At 36.3% G+C, this 18,741-nt stretch overlaps 1 protein-coding gene across 14 annotated transcripts in view; it reads left to right on the top strand.

Moving 5' to 3' along the window:
• CCDC88A (coiled-coil domain containing 88A) overlaps positions 1-18,741 on the top strand; it is a 71,285-nt gene that overhangs the window by 20,458 nt on the left and 32,086 nt on the right. For all 14 annotated transcript variants that reach the window (XM_072333685.1, XM_072333680.1, XM_072333686.1 and 11 more), the window contains 11 exons: positions 4,458-4,527; positions 5,960-6,018; positions 7,573-7,656; positions 8,232-8,372; positions 8,844-9,013; positions 12,472-12,553; positions 13,546-13,704; positions 15,367-15,513; positions 16,460-16,604; positions 17,219-17,406; positions 18,284-18,421. In XM_072333685.1, the coding sequence (XP_072189786.1) occupies positions 4,458-4,527; positions 5,960-6,018; positions 7,573-7,656; positions 8,232-8,372; positions 8,844-9,013; positions 12,472-12,553; positions 13,546-13,704; positions 15,367-15,513; positions 16,460-16,604; positions 17,219-17,406; positions 18,284-18,421 (1,383 nt within the window). The remainder of the gene's footprint in view (positions 1-4,457; positions 4,528-5,959; positions 6,019-7,572; positions 7,657-8,231; positions 8,373-8,843; positions 9,014-12,471; positions 12,554-13,545; positions 13,705-15,366; positions 15,514-16,459; positions 16,605-17,218; positions 17,407-18,283; positions 18,422-18,741) is intronic.

Below are 18,741 nucleotides of genomic sequence, written 5' to 3'. Positions count from 1 at the left end.
AAGATTCTTGGAATCATTGACAGAAGCAGGTTTTTTTGTGAGACAAGGAATAACAGGATATGCTACATGCCGTGTTACGGCATGTAACTGCTACTGACCAGGTAGTTGAAGAGAAACTATTACCTATGGAGACTTCCACTCAGAAGGCTGAAATAACTGCCTTGACAAGAACCATAAAAATATGGACAGATGCTAAATATACTTTTGGGGTGGTACCCACTCATGGTACCATCTGGAAAGAGTGAAGATTGCCTACACATAAGGAAAACATTCAGCATGATGTAAATCTACCAAAGAGCATGGCTGTTCTACACTGTAAGGGACATCAGAAGAGTGACGCTGTACAGGAAACTGGAAGTATGATGGTGGATCAGGTGGCAAAACAGGCAGCTGAAGGAAAAGAAATTGGTGAACTGACCTTAATTCCAGATGGTAAACTTACAATCTCTGAACCGGAGTCAGAACCTATAAGGTATTCTATAGAGGACAATGATCTAATTAATGACTTAAAGGGAAGAGAGCAAGCTGACAGATAGGTGCATACTCAGATGGACACATTGTTGCGTCCTTTAGTATTTTATGGCAATTGGTTCTAAGGGGCAAAGTAATTATATGATCCTAGTACCAGGAACAGGGTACTAGTGCGGTCTGTTGGAAAAGGGAACCTTCCAGGGCAACAATAGCAAATTGATTTTTTGGAACTGTCAGGAAAAAGGAGGGTTTTGTTGTGCCAGTTCTAATGAATATCATTTCAGAATGGCCAGAGGCTTTTTCTTACGGGACCAACAAAACATGGGAAGTAACTACAGTATTGTTACAGGAGATAGTTCCAAGATTTGGGGTTCCAGCAACTATTTCCTCTGATCCTCGCTTTGTAGCTAATGTAGTAGCACAAGGAGGTCAACTATTAGGGATTGACTGGCAATTACATACACTCTGTTGGCCACAGTCAGGTGATAATTGGAGAAAATGAATCATCTGATCTAATTGCAGGTTGTTAAGCTAGGACAGGATGCTGGGGTGACTTGGCCCCAAGCATTACCACTGGCTTTATTGAGAATAAGAACCAAACCTCAAGTGAAGAAAGGACTAAGCCCATTCGAAATATTATATGGTAGGCTGTATATGATTCAGAATTGCACCTCGAATTAAGTAGGTGAAGAGACCTTGACAAGACACTTAAAAGGCCTGCAACAGCAGTTAAAAGAAAGATCAGCTTTGGGTGTAAGGGCAATAAGATTGGATGGACCTGTTCATAATGTTAAACCTGGAGATTATGTATATGTCAAGTCCCTCTCAGACTCACCATTTGAGCCCAAGTGGGAAGGACTGTTTTTGGTAATATTAACATCATAGACAGCGATCAAGGTGAAAGAACAGGTGTCATAGATTCATCATCCTCGAGTCAAGAAGGCGATGAAACCACTGTGGAGTGTTGAAGAACACCTTAAGCTTAAACTCATGAAGGCAACGTGTATATTTACTTTTCCTTGGGATATTTGTATGTTGTATGCTATGTTGTTTCACGTGGATGTGTAAACAAACAGCTGATAACTAATAACAGAATAATTTAGCAAAAAAAAAGGGGGGGGGGAATTGAATGAAAGGCTAATCTGTTATATTATTAAAATTGTAAGAGTAGTTGAGCACAAACAATGGGAACAATATGGGGCCATTAGTTAGGGGTGGAGTTCAGGGCGTATAATAGGCATGGAATATTGCAGTGAATTTCTGGGATTAATTGTAATAACCACTCCTCGCACTATGAATATACGCGTATTCCCTCTATAAATAGGGAAGTTTACCTGCATTCGGTGTGCAGGTTAGGAAGGAGTTTTCCCCCCTGCACCTGACCAACCAAATAAAATGTACCTGCTCTACAACTACTGCATGCTCATAGAGTTTGTCCCACAAGTCAATGGAAGCCTGGCTTTCCTATTTCCCAGTCTCTGCAGGTCTGTTCCTTGGAAGGACTGACTGTCCAGGTCCTTTCCTCTTAATGTAGAGCAGGCTTCTCAGAAACAGGTTATTTTTGTGTGGTATTTCTTTGCTGATTTCTTAAAAGATTGGGGGATTTGTCAAGGTGGTGTGATAAGGGACAGTAAGAGTCATTGTGTTGTGCTGTGTACCAGCAAATTTCCTTCCTGTCTGTCCCAGCTCTGAGTAGCCTACTCAGGATTTAATTCCTGAAGAGATGTTCTGTAGTGGTCCTATGCTTCTCTTCCTTCATTACTCTCCTGAGTAGACGTGTCACATCCCAGGCAATGGCTTGAGGTCTAAGCTCATGGGTAAATGCTGCTTTCCTTTCCCCTTAAGGACTGGCATATATTCATGCACAACTTCTGGGAAGGGGATGAACAGGTTTGTTAGCCCTGTGACTTCAGTGTAGGCCACATTTGTGCAGGGTGTCCTAGTATAAGGGTAGCAGGCTGTTGTGCAGTACACGTGGTGCAGATGTCAGGGAAAGGTCAGAAATGACCCATGAAGGAAAGCAAGCTAAATGAACTGCTGACTGTGTAGCTCCACCAACCGTAGTGCAGCACAGTGAGATAAGCAGTTAAGTTTCTCTTTCACTTGGCACAAACGGTTGTTAATGAAAGTTGGTGTTTTTTCTGAATTAAAAGTATCACTTGAGTTTAAAAAAAAAAACAAAACTGCTTTTTTTTTTTTTTTTAATCCCTTATTCTTTTCTAGTTCATATCTAAAGATAACCATATGTTTAGCTAGTTGCTTGAAGTTTCTGTTCAGTGTAGCATTTGGGCCTAGACTGCTTGTGTTTTTATTTACCATTGATAGCTGGGCACAGAATGGGAGCAGTGACAGCCTAGAGAACCTTTCAAGTTATCCCCCTTTCTTCGTTAGTCTCATCTTCTGTTCTTGCTCATACAACAAGCAGTTCCTTTTAAGTGTGTGTAAATTGAACAAATTGTTTGATTTATACAAAGCTGAAACAAAGCTTAAATTATAAAATAATGCTGTCTATTAAGATATCTAGGTTACAGCTTTCCAGTCTGGGTATCACTGGGGTGTCAATAGGCGTTGCTGTGGGCTGCAGCAGGAATCACAATATCTCAAACCCCATCTGCGTATATCCACACAGATCATTTATAAAGCTTCCTGTATCTGAGGTCATGAGGATAATTCCAGAAAGAGGGTTGTTTAATGCCTGGATTTGTTTGGGATTTGAAGACTGTTGGTTTTGTTCCCACTCCAGCCTCTAGTGCAGCATAGCAGCTGGTGTTTTCCTGCATCCTTGTGTGCGGGTTAGCAAGGCAGCATAGCAAATTGCTTCAAGAAAAAGGGGGGAGGGGGTACTTCAATTCCTGTCACCTGGGAAATTACTTCTCATCTGGGTGGTTCAGGCAGCCCTCTGAACAGGCACTGTGTTTGGTATATGTTCTGAATGGAATGCCTTGGAGTTGGGAGTAATGGAAAATAATCACTGCATTGGCATACAGTAATGTATATTACGTGGGAATAAGATACGGATAATAATCATTATTATTTTAGTTTTTAGCTTCAGGTTATTATAACTCCAAGAACTTTTTGTTGTGAAATTGTGTTAGTTTATTGTGTGTGGTTTTTATAAAATATGAGATGCATTCTCTTGATATAGCACATAATTGCATTGAGGTGTTGCTAATGTATTTGTCCAAAAAACAGCACTGATAAAACAGAACATTCAGTGTAAGTTTTACATTAGATTATAAGGACTCTTATTTCCTGTTTCATTTAGTTCTGATTTATAATTTCAACCGTATCTTCTCAGTTGTTTTACTGTGGAAGAAACAAAAAGCATGATTCCAGAGCTGCTGATGTGACTGCATCTGTAAATAAACATTTGGGAATTGGAGGAAGACTATTCTGCTTGGGACGAATTAGGCTCTGTCTAGACTGGGGATTTGACCTGATTACAGCCATTGCTGGCTGACAGTAACTATCCATGGATACAATATATGGCAAAGCTGCTGCGTGAGTGTGGGACTTACCAAACTAAAACTCTGCTTGATAAGACAAATAGGATTTTCTGTCTTTGTATTCAGGATTGTCACAGCATAAATGCATCAGAAAAGCTGTAATTTCTGTATTTAGGTTTTAAGGCTGTGATCATAAATTGAGGGAAATTCATCTTCTGTTGTTTAATTGAAACATTAATAATTACAAGGAATTTTGCTATATTCTAAGTCACAAAACCGATAAGCTACCTCCTTACCACAAGGGGATTTGACTATGTTGGGGTGATCTTGCAAACCAACAAAACAAGGCTTGTGTAGCAGAAAGTCACAGTTGTAAGCTTTCTACTTAGAGTACAAATAAGTATGTATTGCATATGTGTATGTATTAAGAGGCGTGTAATTTAGAACTACTTGTGTAATACTGATTTCATCTTAGTGCTGGTTACTATTTGATATTTTTGTTCAATACTTGCAACATTGAAAATATTTTAACTTTTATAGGAATGCTTGCAGCAGCTGATCATGATGGCTTTGCCAAATGTATTAATAATCGGCAGAAATCCTCTTTCTGGTAAGTTTATTTTTAACAAAGGTGAAAATTGATAGAAGCATAATCTGTTATCTCACTGGAAATATTTTTCATATATAAATAGCTGCTGTTGCAGGCTATTTTATTAAGTAACACTTTCTTTGTTCACACCAAGGGTTCATATTTGACAAAAATGTGTTCATTCCAAACCTCAGCACTGAATTCACATCAAAGTATGCTTTCCAGCAACCAGTGAGCCACTGATATAACAAAATATACATTTTGTGTGTTCCCAGCTAGTATGTTTTCAGCTAACCCCCTCTTGAGAAAATCGATGGTTTGGTGCATCTCACTTGATCCAAAACCTAATCCTTGTGTTTTGGTTTTTTTTTGTTTGTTTGTTTGTTTGTTTGTTTTTCCTTTCCCCAAACTCTGTTGCACTGTTGCCTGAAAAATGCTGCAGTTGCCTTCTTACTCTCTCCCCTGAACTGACACTGTCTTCTCCATGCTTCCACCTTCTTTGCTTCCAGCTCTGAGAGTTGAAATTTTCAGACTGAGAGAATTAGCTTGTGTGGACCCAGCTGACTATCCACAGCTACTTGTGAATGTCTGCACCATGCTCTCAGTTCCAGAAGCACAGAGCAGATACACCTGGCCTGCATGGAGCCATTATGGATTGGGCAGAATTAATTTACTTGGGTCTAGTGCGTCCCAGGTGTTCTACTTCTGATGTTCTAGTACCTCAACAGAGAGGTTAGGATCTACTCTAACAGGCTATGTAGCTTCCCCTGGCTTTTCTTCTTCTTTTTATTATTGTTTTTTTTGTGTTGTTGTTTTTTGGTCTTACATGCCATGCATCAGTATATATGAGACAAGATTTTTCTCATTAGCAAAAAGAACCATCTGTGTTAGCTCTCATCTCAATTCCAGGGCTCATAACCCTGATACTTTCCATATCTTACATGCATATATACCATTTATGTAGATATTTTGATTTAATTTTCTTGACTTTTACTTTCGGCTCTTGATTGTTGCTGCTTTTGCTTCTGAGGTTGTGGCATTTTTATATGTGTAAGTACTGTAATCTGTCACATGCACTACTAGGTGTGAATGTGGCCTCTTTTGTTCCAACCTTGTGTTTTTAGGCTTTGATTCCAGACATTCCTAAGGTTTTTAAAAGAATCCATGAATTTGCTTAAAAATCAGATTTAGTGGGAAAGCAGGTTTAAAAAACTAAACAGGTTTTGCTCTGTGAAGACCTGAAATGTTGCTTTTTCTATCATGCATGTTAAACTATTTGTAAGCAGTAAATCGGTAGTTAAATGGCAAAAAAGGTCAAAGTTGAAAGCTGGAAAGATGGGGTTTTCTTTGGCTTTGTTTTCTAAGTTGGGATAATGAAATTTATAAGAAAATAGTAAGAAAAGCTCATGTTTTCTGAGCTTCAGTTTACCATTTTTTTTTTCTTTCTACTTAGAGCCAGGTACTATTGAAATAAATAAAATACTCCTGCTTCTACTTGGTTGTGCTGTTCAGGTAAGCTTCAAAAATGATGTTTGTTTGTATGGAATAGTTTGTGTTAACGTTTTCTTATCCTATTACTTTAATACCTGAGGTTGCATGTAACTGTAGCCTACATTTCTCTAATGATGGTATTACTTCCTTTGACAATCAGGATGTTCTGACAGCTGAAGTGGCTACAACTCTGCATCTCCTATGTCTTATTGTATATGGCAACTTTGTAAGATTTGGAATGGTTCATTAATTGTAGTTGTACTCACCTTCGGTACTGTAAAGAAAGGAAGAAACTGATAAATAAAGTAGTGAAGAGTTGCCTTACAGTTATATCTTGCTGCATTCAGTCTTTCTACTCTGTTTATTTTTCATTAATTTGTAAACTAAGCTGAGTGAGGGAATGGCTTTGCATTAGATCTAGATCTAGAATAGATTAGAATAGATCTAGAATATTCTAGCAGGGTTAACTGTTGCTTTGTACTGGTTTTAAACATGGTGGACTAAAACCAAAATTGGGGGGGGCCCACTTAGTCTTTGGAAGTGAGTTCTGAGTCTGTAGCAGTGAACTTCAACTGTAGTTATTTGTGCCTGCTTAGGATTTAAAAAAGAAGAGGCCTGAAATATCAAACCAAAACAGTCCTTTCAAGTTGTTACTCATATTATTAGTTCTCTTAGGTGGGGAGATGATGTATGCAGGTGTGTGTGATCTTTATTGCACGAGGGCACATTGTATCAACTGTGTGTGAAGACATTCAGTTACACTTACTCAGATGTGTCTTGTCAAGCAAGAATGTGTCAATCTTTTTAGCACTGTCTCCCTTTGCACTGTTTTGTTATTGAAGTTGTTACAGGTTGTAACTGTAGCCTTTATCTTCTAGAATGTGCTAACCCAAACTCTGAAGATTGGTTCTCCCTGAGGGTCTGTGCTGTATGTTTAGTAGGCTCAGCAGTGAGTGGTCTACAAGGCACATGAGATATAAATTTGTATCAAGTTAGTTATCTCCTGGTAGTTCTTGGTTCGTGGAGATAGGTTAGGTCCCTCACATAGAGAACACCTGCTTTGTGCACTGAGATGAGTATGAGTAATGACAGTGCAGGACAGATGACAAGGTGGAAATATTTCTAAGATATGCTGCTCCTATGATCACACATTCAGTAGACTCTTCTAATGGACTGCAGTTCTTATTAAGAAGGCTTGCACCATTCAGCTAATTAAGCTGAAAAAATAGATTAATCATGTATTTTTAACAACTTAGGTAAGCGATGTGTTAAAAAGAGGACACTAAGAAAGTGATTGTGGAACAAATAGCTATTTTAAGAAACTTCTTCCTTGCCCCCATAGCAGTGGGTGTTCTTTTTCTTTATCATTTTGTTCATGTTGAAAGTTATTGTAATTATTACAGCATAGCATAAACCAAATACTTACTGATCAAGAAAATTATTGGATAATAATTTAGTGATGTGATTACTGGAATTTCAGCTTCATTACTCTTCGTTCTTAAAAATTCAAAGGAGGAATCAAAATACTTAGGATTTTATATAAATGGGCTTTAATGTATATAAATATTTTTTTAGTGTCAGAAAAAGGAAGAATTCATTGAAAGAATCCAACATCTGGATTTTGACACAAGAGCAGCTGTTGCAGCCCATATTCAAGAGGTATATTGTTATTTTTATGCTTTTCATTTTTTTAGAGGTGGCATATGTTGTAAGAGTGCTTATTATGCTTGTTCAGAAACAGGAAAATCAAATAGAACATTTGTCTGTCTGCTGTTTTTAGTGAGCAAAAAATGTCTTTATATTTCAGCTTGCTTCAGAAAAAGATCTGTGATCAAATTCCTGTGGGTTATGTGTTTAGAGCTGTACTTAGGCGCAAGTATGTCGCTCCAAGAGATTTTTAGATGTCTGACAAACTGAGCTTAATGAGAATGTCACATGGAAATTACTAAATAAAAAATGAATCTCCTATGTGGCAGTATCTCATAGACACTTTTTGCTTTTTATTTTGCCAGAAATGCAAGTTACTACTTTCAGGTAGATAAGAAGCTATTCCAGGGCATACAACCTAATGTATTTTAAACATTTGTCTTTTTTTTTCTATGTCTTGCTTGAGAATTTAGCCCGTATAGTTTCAGCTTTGTTTTTTTTTGTTGTTTTTTTGTTTGTTTGTTTGTTTTTAAACTGGTACAATTGGAAAGGTGTGCCTTCTTTTTCTCCTGTTTCATTCTTTGTAGGTAACTCAGAACCAGGAAAATGTGTTTGATTTGCAGTGGATGGATGTTATTGTATTTACACAAGACTCTGTTGAACCTCTTTTGAAAAATATGACATTACATTTGAGAAGACTTGTAGATGAAAGAGATGAGCACTTAGAGGTACAGATGTGCTTTATTGCTTAAGAGAAACATAAGAAAAGATTTTTGAAAATGGAGAGGATTACTGTTTTTAGAACACTTTAATATCTGTTCCATTAGTGTACAAAAGCAAGGACTCCTTGCTGCCAAGATGTTGCTTTAAGTAGTTACCATCTGCATACTTTTTGTTGAATATTGTGACAAAGCTGAGGAGAAAGTAGCAGCTGATCTTTATCATATCGTCAGTTTACATGAATGTTAGAGCGCTTTTACAGTTACAAGCAGAAAAGCCAGAGCTGCATCTGTAAAGTTGCCAGGAATCAGTGACCCATCAGTGTGCATGGCAGTCACTAAAAGGTTACTGCTGTATTTGATGAGTTTTACAATAGCTAATCAATACTGTTAAGTATCTGTGACTATTCATAATTTGCTTTACATATAGAGGTGTGTAAAGGGCTTATAGCTTTTTTTTTCCTATACTTTATTTTTTAGACTATCATAGAACTATCAGAAGATCGGGACACTCTCCATTTGCTACCTCAGGCATCAGCAGCACAATCACCTTGTGGATCTCCTGGCTTGAAACACACAGAAAGCAAACAGCACCTGTCAGTTGAGCTAGCAGATGCCAAAGCAAAGATAAGAAGGCTTAGGCAAGAGATGTGAGTACCTGTAGGCTGCAGTTATGTGCTGAAAGTTGTTAATTTTTAATCATTTTTGATGTCACATGATAGTAGTACTCTACCCCGGTGGCGCAATGGTAGAATTGCTGCTTGCAACACCGGTGGCCTGGGGTTCGAATCTCCCCTGTGGCACAAGGGGTAGAAGTGCCGCTTCACTACACAGAGGGCTCGAAACCCGGGAGTTGGACTCGATGATCTCTAAGGTCCCTTCCAACTCGCACGATACTGTGATACTGTGATACATGCATATTCTTTCTTTCAGATGTTAGAATGAAGTTTAAAATGCCTTTTTTGTTGTACCCCAGGGGGCATATTTCTAGCACATAAACATGTTTGTGCACAAACAGCTGTGTGTTTTAATATTGCACAGCCTATCTAACGCTGCACTGCCTTTTTCTTTTACACACCGTGTCTGTAGTGTAATTTCTGAGGCAAGGTCCATTTATGCTTCCTCTGTTGTTCTTGAGATATAATCTATGCTTGAGTGTGGCTTTAATGTGTGTGTGTTCATGTGTGTTTTTGAGACAGTAATGTGACATGCTTAAAATTGCCTCAGCTGCAGTTGCAACTCAATTACTGGAGGATTAGTGGCAAAACTTCACATTCACAAGGAGACAGGGAATCACTGCAGTGCTATCTGTTGCATAATTAATTCATTCTTTTTAGAAATACAGTAAGAAATGGTTATTTGTGATTTATTCTTTGTTTATGTCACCATGACAGTTTATGAAACATGTAGTTTGTTGGAGATTAGAAGAATCATTCATTAGAATTTCGTTGTGTGTGTTTGTCTGCACAGCATTTGTTTGCTCACACCTCTTAGAACTCTTCCTTATTCTTGTTTGCGTTGCCAGTCTGTAGAGGAAATAAAACAAACCAAATTCCAGTAAGTCTCTTTACCTGTTGGAAACCTGGATGCAGTTCACTGGCAGGAGGTGTTTGTGGCTATGGAAGATGTAATTTGTAATATGAACAGAATGTTTCAGGTTGAGTCAATAAAGATTATTAGGTTCCAAGTTGTTACCTTCATCTAGTTGGGGATTGCTGCCTTCTCCCCCTAGTGGTGGTTCTAGAGCTGGAGGGTAAATTCCCCTTCACCTAGTCCAAGTGATGTTAAAAAAAAAAATAAATAAATAAAAAAAAAATAAAAAAAAATCAATCCAACTGTAGCAAAGATCTGTTGTCTTTTTCATGAAGGACAACTGCTTTAGTACTTATCAAGATATACTTACTGTCCTTAGAATCGAGGAACAAGTGGAACAAAGCTGAGTAGTAGTGATGTTCCCTAAGCAGAAAAACAGCAGGCCAGGGGGAGAATCTGATTCTGTATAACAGTGTATTTTTGTGGAATTAAACACATGCAGTTTGAACTTAAAATTACAGATGTTAAATTTGTAGAGATTTAATATGTGTAGTAGGTAATTTGCATCTAATGGAAACAGCATAATTAGAGATTTTTAATCTCACACATCAAGTGGAGAGAGGAGACAGGTAAAATTAAATAGAGTTGAAAGTAACATAAGTCGAAATTACAGCTCACTGTTCTGCTTTTACTGGAGTTTGTTGATCAGATTATCTCTAGTTGGCTGGTTTAAGTATCTAGTTGATTTATGCAGAGAATCCCCTTCCCCCCACCACATCTCAGCTTTCATGGAGAACAGAGGACAAAAAGATGTGGCTCTTTTTTCTTTCTGATGTCTGTGTTATTATGTGCCTAGTGAAACGAGCCCGCCCAATATATTCTATAAACAGCTGCACCAAGAAAATTAGTGAAAAAATTGCTGTTATTAGTTTGATTGACGGTTAATAGATAGTCTAAACAGTGAACACTGGTATGTTCTGTATAATTTAGTACAATCCTCTCTAGCCTGTAGCTGAAGCATGCAATTAGGACAATGGTGATGGCTGAGAATATTTCACATTTTGCACTCCAATTCAGTTCCTCAAGAAATTTCCTTTACAAGTAGCAGGACATCTAAAAGACTAGACTTTGATAAATTGACTTCAATCTATAGCATTTGTTGTTAAACGCTGCTGATAAGCTTAAAACTAGATTTATTCCAGGGTTGAAAATAGTAAGCTTTGAATTTATTTATAACCCGGTTTTGGCAGTAAACCTGGTTTAATATACACTGTAGCAAATAGAATTTCATGTGAGAGATCTGTTAAGCTTATTTTCCTCTGCAGTACCATATACCAACATTTGAATCCAAAGAGTGATTTGAGGCATGTGATCTAGAATCTCCAGAATTGAATTGAATTGAATTGAAACACCTAATTTTCCATATTTCCATGTTGAACAATAACACCAGGAATATGAATGTTGATAGTAAAGTTACAGTAACCCAACATAATATGGAATACATTTATACTTCCGTGTGGTTTCTGAACATGTATGTCAGTGGGAAAACTTTGATATCCAGTGTTGCAGCAAGCTGTATAAAATGAACCCCTGCCTATCCAAAGGCTGCTAAAGACCTTGAAATTGTATGGTTGCAAAAAGGTCATTCATTGTGAGATTTACTTATTTTTACAAGCAAGCATTATAGTTCTTTTAAAAACAAAAGTGAGAATTCTTTCCAAAATTATTTGTAGACTGTGCTATATCTTCCTTTATTTCCCAATTTAATACTTCTGTTTCATATTTGAATTCCAAAATGCTTAATGATATAGCTACACATTTGAATATGCAGTATACCTTTAACTATAGGCAGTTTTGGAAATGGCTTTTTTTTTTTTTTTTTTTTTTGTAATTTTTTCAATAGCGAACGCTGTTGGTCTTGACAGAAACGAATATTGAACGTTATGTATTCTGTGTCCCTAAGAAAATGAGATTTCTCTTTTAATTACTCACTGCTCGAAGAACTCATTTCCTGAGCACTGAGAATTGTTAGCTGGAAGTTAAGGATATGAGTCCTATAAGAAAAGGAGTATTCTAAATCAAACTGTTTTTATTATGAGCTTCTGAATAAACTAAGGCCAGCACTGCATTGTCTCCATGGAACTAAAAGTCATTATGCAGGAGGCTGATTTTCATAATGCCAGATTATTAAGTAGTAACTTTTTTAGTGAGTAATGGCATACTAAAACCTCAGTTCTTATTTGCACAAAAATGTGCACTATCTTTTCCCACTTTTTTTTTTCTTAAACAAAAATGCTTGTTATGGGAATTCTATATCCTTTAATCTTTCTGCCCTGCATGAATGAGAGATCTTAGTGAACAAGGTTATTAAGGATGATAAAAAGCCTGTCTAAATTAAAAAGATTAAATACACTCTAAATGCTGGAGAATACCAGAAGCATGGTGGCGTACCAAAGTTTTACACACTGATGTGTTCATGAGATCCTGGATTCAATAATGGAAATATCAGTAAAGAGTGATGGCTATTAAGCTCTTCAGTCATCTTTCACTGTGTTTTGTGTTTTATCTTTTGAAGTGAGGAAAAGAATGAGCAATTTCTTGACTATAAACAAGAACTTGAACGGGTAGAAACTGAACTAAGGAGGCTTCAGCAGGAGGTATGGGCTTTGTCAATCTATTGCCTTGTTTAAACTCCACTCTGAACACGAATAGTTTGCTTCTTTGTTGAGTCTGGTGTGCTGGTAAAAGATTCTGCATTAGGTTACCATTTCTTCTCTGATGTTTTTTCACTTCAGTGTTCAAGATATTTGCAACTAATATGTCCTGTAAGAGTGCCTGTGCTGGATTTCTGATGTTTTGTTTTTTTTTCCCTCAAAAACAGTACATTCAAATTTTGACTGTTTTTCTTTATACCTTGGACCTACGTTGATAGTGAAGGAAAGCATACAATTCCTTTGTTCTTAAAATCTGAGTTGATGTGATTATTGAGGACCATTTGATAATATTAGCTTAGTGGTCAAGGAAGTGTTCTGAAAATTAGAAAAGCTTGAAAAAGGCCAGCACATTTCTCTTGGAAATACGTTATGCTGCTCACATAGCTATGATAAATGTGTGAAGTAGCAAAGCTTACAAGTTTGTTTCTCCTTCTGAGGTACTTATTCTGAAACAGACATAAACTTTGGAGAGTTTATATAAAAAGTGAACGTTTGACAAATGTTTTTGCTATTGCCTCTACTGTGAATTGTCTATATTAAATACCAGATATATCTTTTTCAATGAATTGGATAAGCAGTCTACAGTTGTTTATTTTTATTTATTAAATTGTTATTATTTTATATTTTTGGCAAATAAATATTGATCTAGTTCAGTGCTAGACATTAATTACTCACAACCATAGATTAGAATTTATCCATTTAGGAACGCGAGATTTGAACACAGAAGTGGTCATTTTCCTTTCAAATCTAGGAGCATTTGTGAAAGTATTCTGTGACTGAATTCCTAAATTGTGTACAAATTATAAATAACAAATGGCCTCACTGGCATACCAGCCAACATCAGCTTGGAAGCGAATCTTATGAATCAATGTGTAGGGGGGGAAAAAAAAAAGTTTGTGTCCTATTGTACTGCATGTCATTTCTGTTTTTTCTAGAATAAGAATTTATTCTCAGATGCACGTTCTGCCAGAGTTTATAGAGATGAATTAGATATTCTTCGTGAGAAGGCAATTCGAGTTGACAAGCTCGAAAGTGAAGTCAGCCGGTACAAAGAGAGGCTGCACGATATGGAATTCTACAAAGCTAGAGTGGAGGTATGTTATGTTGCGAAAATACTGACTAGCCATCATTATTTTGTTTGCTATAACTCTTTAAAAGTTGTTTTGATCACTTAAATGTTGAGATGTGGAACAGTCTTGTAGCTTTTAGCTCTGGGATATGTAGTAGTCAGTCTTATATGGTAAAGTACAGTTCTTATGTGAGAGTCCCTGTGTCTAATCCCACACATTTTCATTATGGCCATAAGTTGTGCCAGGGGAGATTCTGTTTGGATGTTAGGAACTTTGATTCTGTGACTTTTATGATTCTGTGATTTGAAGTCAGCAGTATTCACCATAGCTTTAAACTCACAAGACCAATAGGAGAGACTATTTACATATTAGCTGTTGAGAAACTAAGTCGAGGTGCTGATTAAACAGTATATTAAAAATGTAGTAAATTTTTTCTCCTCCGTACATCTCCAAAGAGAAGGTAAGTGTTAAGTGCCGAAGAAATACTGGTGGCACAGCAAACATTAAATGAGTATGCAATGACAAGATCCCATGGATACAATGCACTGAAAAAGATTCATTGACACTGTGCTGGAGGTACTTACCCCCCTAGGAAGAATTAGTTTAGAAATCAAATAATTGTAGCAAATTTATCGGGCAAATACAAAGGTGGCAGAATTTTTTAATGGAACAATCATTTGTGGGAGTCAAAACTTAAAATTTCAAGGTGGGCATTAAAAAACTTGACTCTTAGGAAAGAAGGAAGAACTAAATGGAAGTGAAGATTTGTTTATTTGGAAAAAGTAACATTTGGATACTAGTTTAAAATCTTTCTTTAAGGTAAAAATGACTGAAAAGCCAAACAGATATTAGGTAAAACTACATAGTTGCACAATATTGTTCAAGATTAGTTCTTCATTTAATGTAGACTCTTAAAATTACAGAACTAGATGGGAATCTCAGGATCACATTCAGCCCCACTTTAAACATCCTGAGTATTTCTTACATTTCCATACCACTCCAAACAAAGGTTTGGTGTTCATCTGTTCTTTAAGCCCTCATAAGTAAAGTGTCCACAGCCTTTTGTAGCAGTCTTTTGCTTCTTTGAAGTCTGTGACATATCACATGTTCTGTCACAGTTCTATGTGTTTTAACACCTGACAGCATTCTGCCTTACAAGGTATTTTTTTCCATTCTCTGGGTTCTGTGCTCATTCATATCTTTCTTAAAATTAGAGTCCTAAAACTAAACCTCATCATGCACAAGTAGGAACAGTAAGAATTCCATTTTCATATGCGGTTTGAGTTAATAAAAAAACTAAAATTTGTTTACATGTTCTGTAGCCTGTAATCTGTCTGATTTTTTTTTTTTTAATTTTTATTTTTTCAGGCATACTTGGATAGAGACAGTTGTTAATTAGTTAGGTTTGCTCCATAATAAGCTAATATTTTTGTAGGTAGGAGTTCAAAGGTTAGCATTTATTATCTTCAGTGATCTGTCTTTCAGATTTAGTAGGTGATTGCACGCTTAACTTTGAAATATTGTCTGTCATTCACAGTTATGTGTAATTGCTGTTAATCTGTTTTTAAAGGGTCTGTTACAGCTCTCAAATGAATATTCAGCAGTAAAACATTTCTAAAACTAGGTGTGATGTGTGTCAATTTTATATTAATAACAGTAATTTTATTCTGTTTGTTTTTCATGTAGGAGTTAATGGAAGACAATCAAGTGATGCTAGAAACAAAGAGAATGTTTGAGGATCAAGTGAAGGCGTTGCAATGCCGTTCTGATAAACTACATGTGGTAGAAAAAGAGAACCTACAATTAAAAGCTAAACTACATGAAATGGAGATGGTAAGTGTAACTGGACAATGAAAAAGAACTACTAAAAACCTTAGAGTTTTATTTATAATTTTTAATAAAAGGTGTTCTTGTCACAATGGTGTGGGAGAAGAGTAAGCTATGTCGTGATTTACTAATCTTTTTCTGATCAGGTTTGCTACAGTAGTCATGATTCTGCGTAGGGAAATGAAAATTGCAAAGAGCAGTGCTCTTCCAAAATGTTTAATCAGCTTAAATTACGCTGATGAGACTCATTAGTAAGAGGATAGGATCAGTGTTTTTTGGATGATATGGTATGTTTTTGTCACTTAAATACCTAGATGAGTTTGCAGTTCATGTTTCCAATTCTAGTATTAATAATGTGACTTATTTTCCAGTAGGTTTTTCTCGGAAAAAAAAATAAAAAATCAAGCATTCTGTTTATCATTTCTTCCCTGAAAAAAAAAATAAATGAAAGTTTTCAGAAATTGATAGTGAGTTATAGCTGCGGTTTATTTTCTTACAAGAGTAGAATGTGCTGAAAAGGGGACTGTTGAGATTCTTACATTATGGACCTGTTCCTGCTGCAGCTTTTTTTGCATGGAAGCAGTCTTATAAGAGAAACAAGTGTTGATCTTTAGACTGTCCTTTTGTTAATTGTGAGTGCCACCAAGCTGTGCTTATTGCGTATGCTTCCTTTCCTGATATTCTGAGAGAAGTGAGCTTTAAAAAACAATAAATGGAGTCTTTGCCATAGGTTATGTTGAGAAAAGATTATTCTCTGCATATTTGTCTTTGCTGTTTGTCCACACTCCTGTTCTATGCCCTCCATAATTTTGTCTGGTCCTTCTTGTCTCACTGCGTGTCAGCAAATCAGAAAAGGGACTGTGCTTCTCTCTGTTGCATACTTAATAATAAATAATTTCATGTATGTTGAGATGTAACTTTTTCTGAAGTTACTCATGAAATAATTTTTAAGGAGCGTGATATGGACAGAAAGAAGATTGAGGAACTTATGGAGGAAAATATGGCTCTAGAAATGGCTCAGAAACAAAGTATGGATGAATCACTACATCTCGGCTGGGAACTTGAGCAGATAAATAGGTTTACTGACCATTCTGAAGGTAAGTTCAGTTATTGTTTCTTTTTTTGTGTGGTTGTTGTCTGTTTTCAAATTTAACTCAGGCCTCTATATTCATGCAGAGGTGACCATGTATTAAAAGGGTGTAAAACCCAGAAATACCTTGTAGTTAAATGGTATTTGTATTCAAACATCTGTATTCTGCCTCAGTACTCTGAAAGTTAGGAAAGATTTACTAAGGTTTCTTAATAATTGCAAAAATTCTTGCAGCAAAAATATTGATTCTTCTGTTATAGAATGCTCGGTCATGTTGCTGGATCACATACAAAGGATTTGAGGAGATCTTGGGGAAATATCTATCATGATTATGAACTATAGATTCTGTAGGATGTTTATTGTTTGCATCTGTAATGTTCTCTGGTAAGGAAAATGAGTCAGTAATGCTGTCTATTCAGCTAGAAGGCACTGCAGGATCATCATAGGCTTCTAGATCCATTAAGTCTAAAAATGCCAAGTCTTTTCTTGAATGACTCCAGGTAATGACAAGTTACCTTGTCTCCTTTTTTTTTTTTGTTTGTTTTTTGTTTTTTTTGTTTTTTTTTTTTTGTTTTTTTTTTTAATATTTTTTCTTTTTTTTTTTTTTTTTTTCTGTCACAGTGTCACATAAATCACTTGGTCTTGAGGTAACTGAACTGACATCAAGTAGATTGCTGAAATTGGAAAAGGAAAACCAAAGCTTGCTAAAAACAGTGGAAGAGCTACAAAGTACAATGGGTGATTCTGTAGGAGGCAATAGTTCAAGGATTCTGAAAATGGAAAAAGAAAACCAAAGACTAAACAAAAAGGTAGTCACCGGTCTGTTCTGAGTTGTGTATGAATTGCCTAATTTTACTTGCTATTTTCTGAGGCATAACATAATAAACACTTTAAAGCAACCCATTACTACAGAGTCTTACAAAGACCAGGTAGACAGAGGGATTGTGTCAACCCCACTCATGCTGCCCAGTTTGCACAGACCTGCTGAGAGTACTGGGCAGGCTATGGATAAATTTGTTTCCCAGATGGTGTCTGACTGTGTTCCTGTCGAGGTGATCAAGCCAGTTAACTCTGTGTTGCAAAGTGCCAATATCCTCATAAAACAATACACTGCTCTGCTAACGTAGGGGTCAGGCAATCTTAATCTCAGAAGGAAAATAAACAGAAGACTGGTCAACTATTAGTGTTCTCACCCGAAGTCGAAGTATAATTCATTTCTGACAATCAATGCCATGCTTTTTGCATATTTTCAATCACTAAATTACTTTGTAGAACAGAATTTGTTATTCCGTAGTCTTCTGTGATTGTTTTATTCCTTGCTATTTTTAACAGCAAGTTAGGGTATAATTCAGGTAATTGGCTTCTAAAAGTATTTCTACTGAAGTCTGAGTTGAAGAAGTGATGGAGGTACAGTAGAAACTCCACTTAAAAAAAATATAAAATAAAAATGGATGCTTGGGGGGATATCTAAAGCCATTACCAATACTTTCTATGAAAAAGTAGTTTGTAGGTCATTTTCTCTGCTAATGTAGAAGAATGTCTTGTCTGCCTGAAGTCATTCAGGAGTAGATTGAAATGAATTGTTCCAGATGCAAAACAGAAGGTTACTCTAACTTACCTTATTCATATAAATCAGAGTAAAGGCAAGCCAGCTTTTTCTGAGAGAAAAACTTTCTTTTTTTCTAGATTGAGGGACTGGAAAAGGAAATTGTCCAAGAGAAACAGAGTCTTCAGAACAATCAAAATTTAACTAAGGATTTGATGAAAGAGAAAGAACAACTTGAAATGAAAGTTGAAACAGTTCGAGAAAACTTAGAACGACAAGTGAGTAACAGAATTAAAAGTCTTTATTCTTTTTAATTTTAATATTTTTAATTTTTTTTTAATCTTTTTAATTAAAAGTCTTTTATTGTTCTCTTTTTTTTAATTTCTCTGTAAGCATAAAGGAGTTGTAAATGTAGCTATACCTGCAGTGTGATAACTTGTTTTAGTCCTGCAGCCAGTCATAGTTACGACTACTTTTTAGCTGTCTTTACTGTTAATATTAGGACTTGTTAGTGTTTTCATGGGCTGTGTATTTGCTATAGCTAATTAGAGGGTGTAGCTTAGCCAAAATAGGAAATTGGTAGCTTTGGAGTTAGGCC

Source organism: Excalfactoria chinensis, chromosome 3 (genome assembly GCF_039878825.1).
Source record: "Excalfactoria chinensis isolate bCotChi1 chromosome 3, bCotChi1.hap2, whole genome shotgun sequence".
NCBI classification, from domain to species: Eukaryota; Metazoa; Chordata; class Aves; order Galliformes; family Phasianidae; genus Excalfactoria; species Excalfactoria chinensis.
This window is presented reverse-complemented; position numbering and strand designations above follow the sequence as displayed.